The 972-nt window shown below is 43.2% G+C and overlaps 1 protein-coding gene across 1 annotated transcript; it reads left to right on the top strand.

Moving 5' to 3' along the window:
• Nucleotides 1-8: 8 nt before the first annotated feature.
• PHALS_05895 (Tetracycline transcriptional regulator, TetR-like, C-terminal) lies at nucleotides 9-700 on the top strand (the record flags this gene model as incomplete). The annotated part of the gene is made up of 2 exons (XM_024723211.1): nucleotides 9-608; nucleotides 680-700. The coding sequence occupies 2 exons, from the start codon at nucleotides 9-11 to the stop codon at nucleotides 698-700; spliced, it is 621 nt and encodes a 206-aa protein (XP_024574211.1).
• Nucleotides 701-972: the final 272 nt, after the last annotated feature.

Genomic DNA, 972 nt, shown 5'->3' with positions numbered 1-972 from the left:
AAGCGTTAATGGTGGAACGTCTCATGCATCTTGCCCCTCCAGAAGTTACTGGATACATTCTAGATTCGCCAGTAAGTACTACGGGAGTATATAATTATTTTACAGATCTCGATGATATCGTTGACGAAGTGGCAAGAACCTTTTTGGAACGCTGCGATCACGACCGTGTCTGCAGCTCCCACTTTAAAGAACCGAATACATTAATTACTGTTTTTCAAGATGTTTTGACCGCTCTCGACAATCAACCGGATTCAGCGTGCTTTGAAATAATAAACACCATGAAAATTATCAATCATAATTGGCCAGCCTCCCACAAATTGCGAAAACTCGTATTCTCTCTGGTGATGACTCCATCGTTGTACATGACAATTCCTCAGTTTGTGTACCGCCTCAAGCGCTGTCAACCCCATGATGTGGACGTCTTGACGACATACATTAACAATTTATCAGATAACGGTCTCTTTGATCCAGATCCTAGCGGGCAGAGCTCCGAGTTGTTGTACAACCTCATCGTCTTCTTGGAAATATGGGAAAGGCCGACACCTTCGCTAGCGGAATTGAAAAAGCGCTTTTTGAACAGTGTCGGTGGTTGGGGCGTATACGCCGATGTAAAATTGTATTGTGCTTTTTCAAAAGAACAATCAAAGGTGTGCGACAGGTACAGTTTTGGCAAGTATAGAGCTCGCGGAATCAATTATAAGCGCGATCGATACTGGAACGCGAGTGTTACAATTCCTAGTCAGGCCAGTGTTCTAGTGATGAGTAGCAAGATGAGTATGTTTCCACCGCACAAGTACACGAAACGCCTATTTGAATCCCTCATCGGCAAACATAAGGAGCTAATCACCTTTGAAACTGGTAATAGCCCAATGTTTTTTAGTACGTATCTCCAATTGAGATATATATCAGGAAACTCATGTGCGTTGGAAATAATTGCATCCTACGCCAGAAGTGACGGTGATTTGACCGGTT

This window comes from Plasmopara halstedii (assembly GCF_900000015.1).
Source record: "Plasmopara halstedii genome assembly, contig: Scaffold_292, whole genome shotgun sequence".
Taxonomy (NCBI): Eukaryota; Oomycota; class Peronosporomycetes; order Peronosporales; family Peronosporaceae; genus Plasmopara; species Plasmopara halstedii.
Note: the sequence above shows the minus strand (reverse complement) of the source record. Positions and strands in the feature narration are given on the sequence as shown.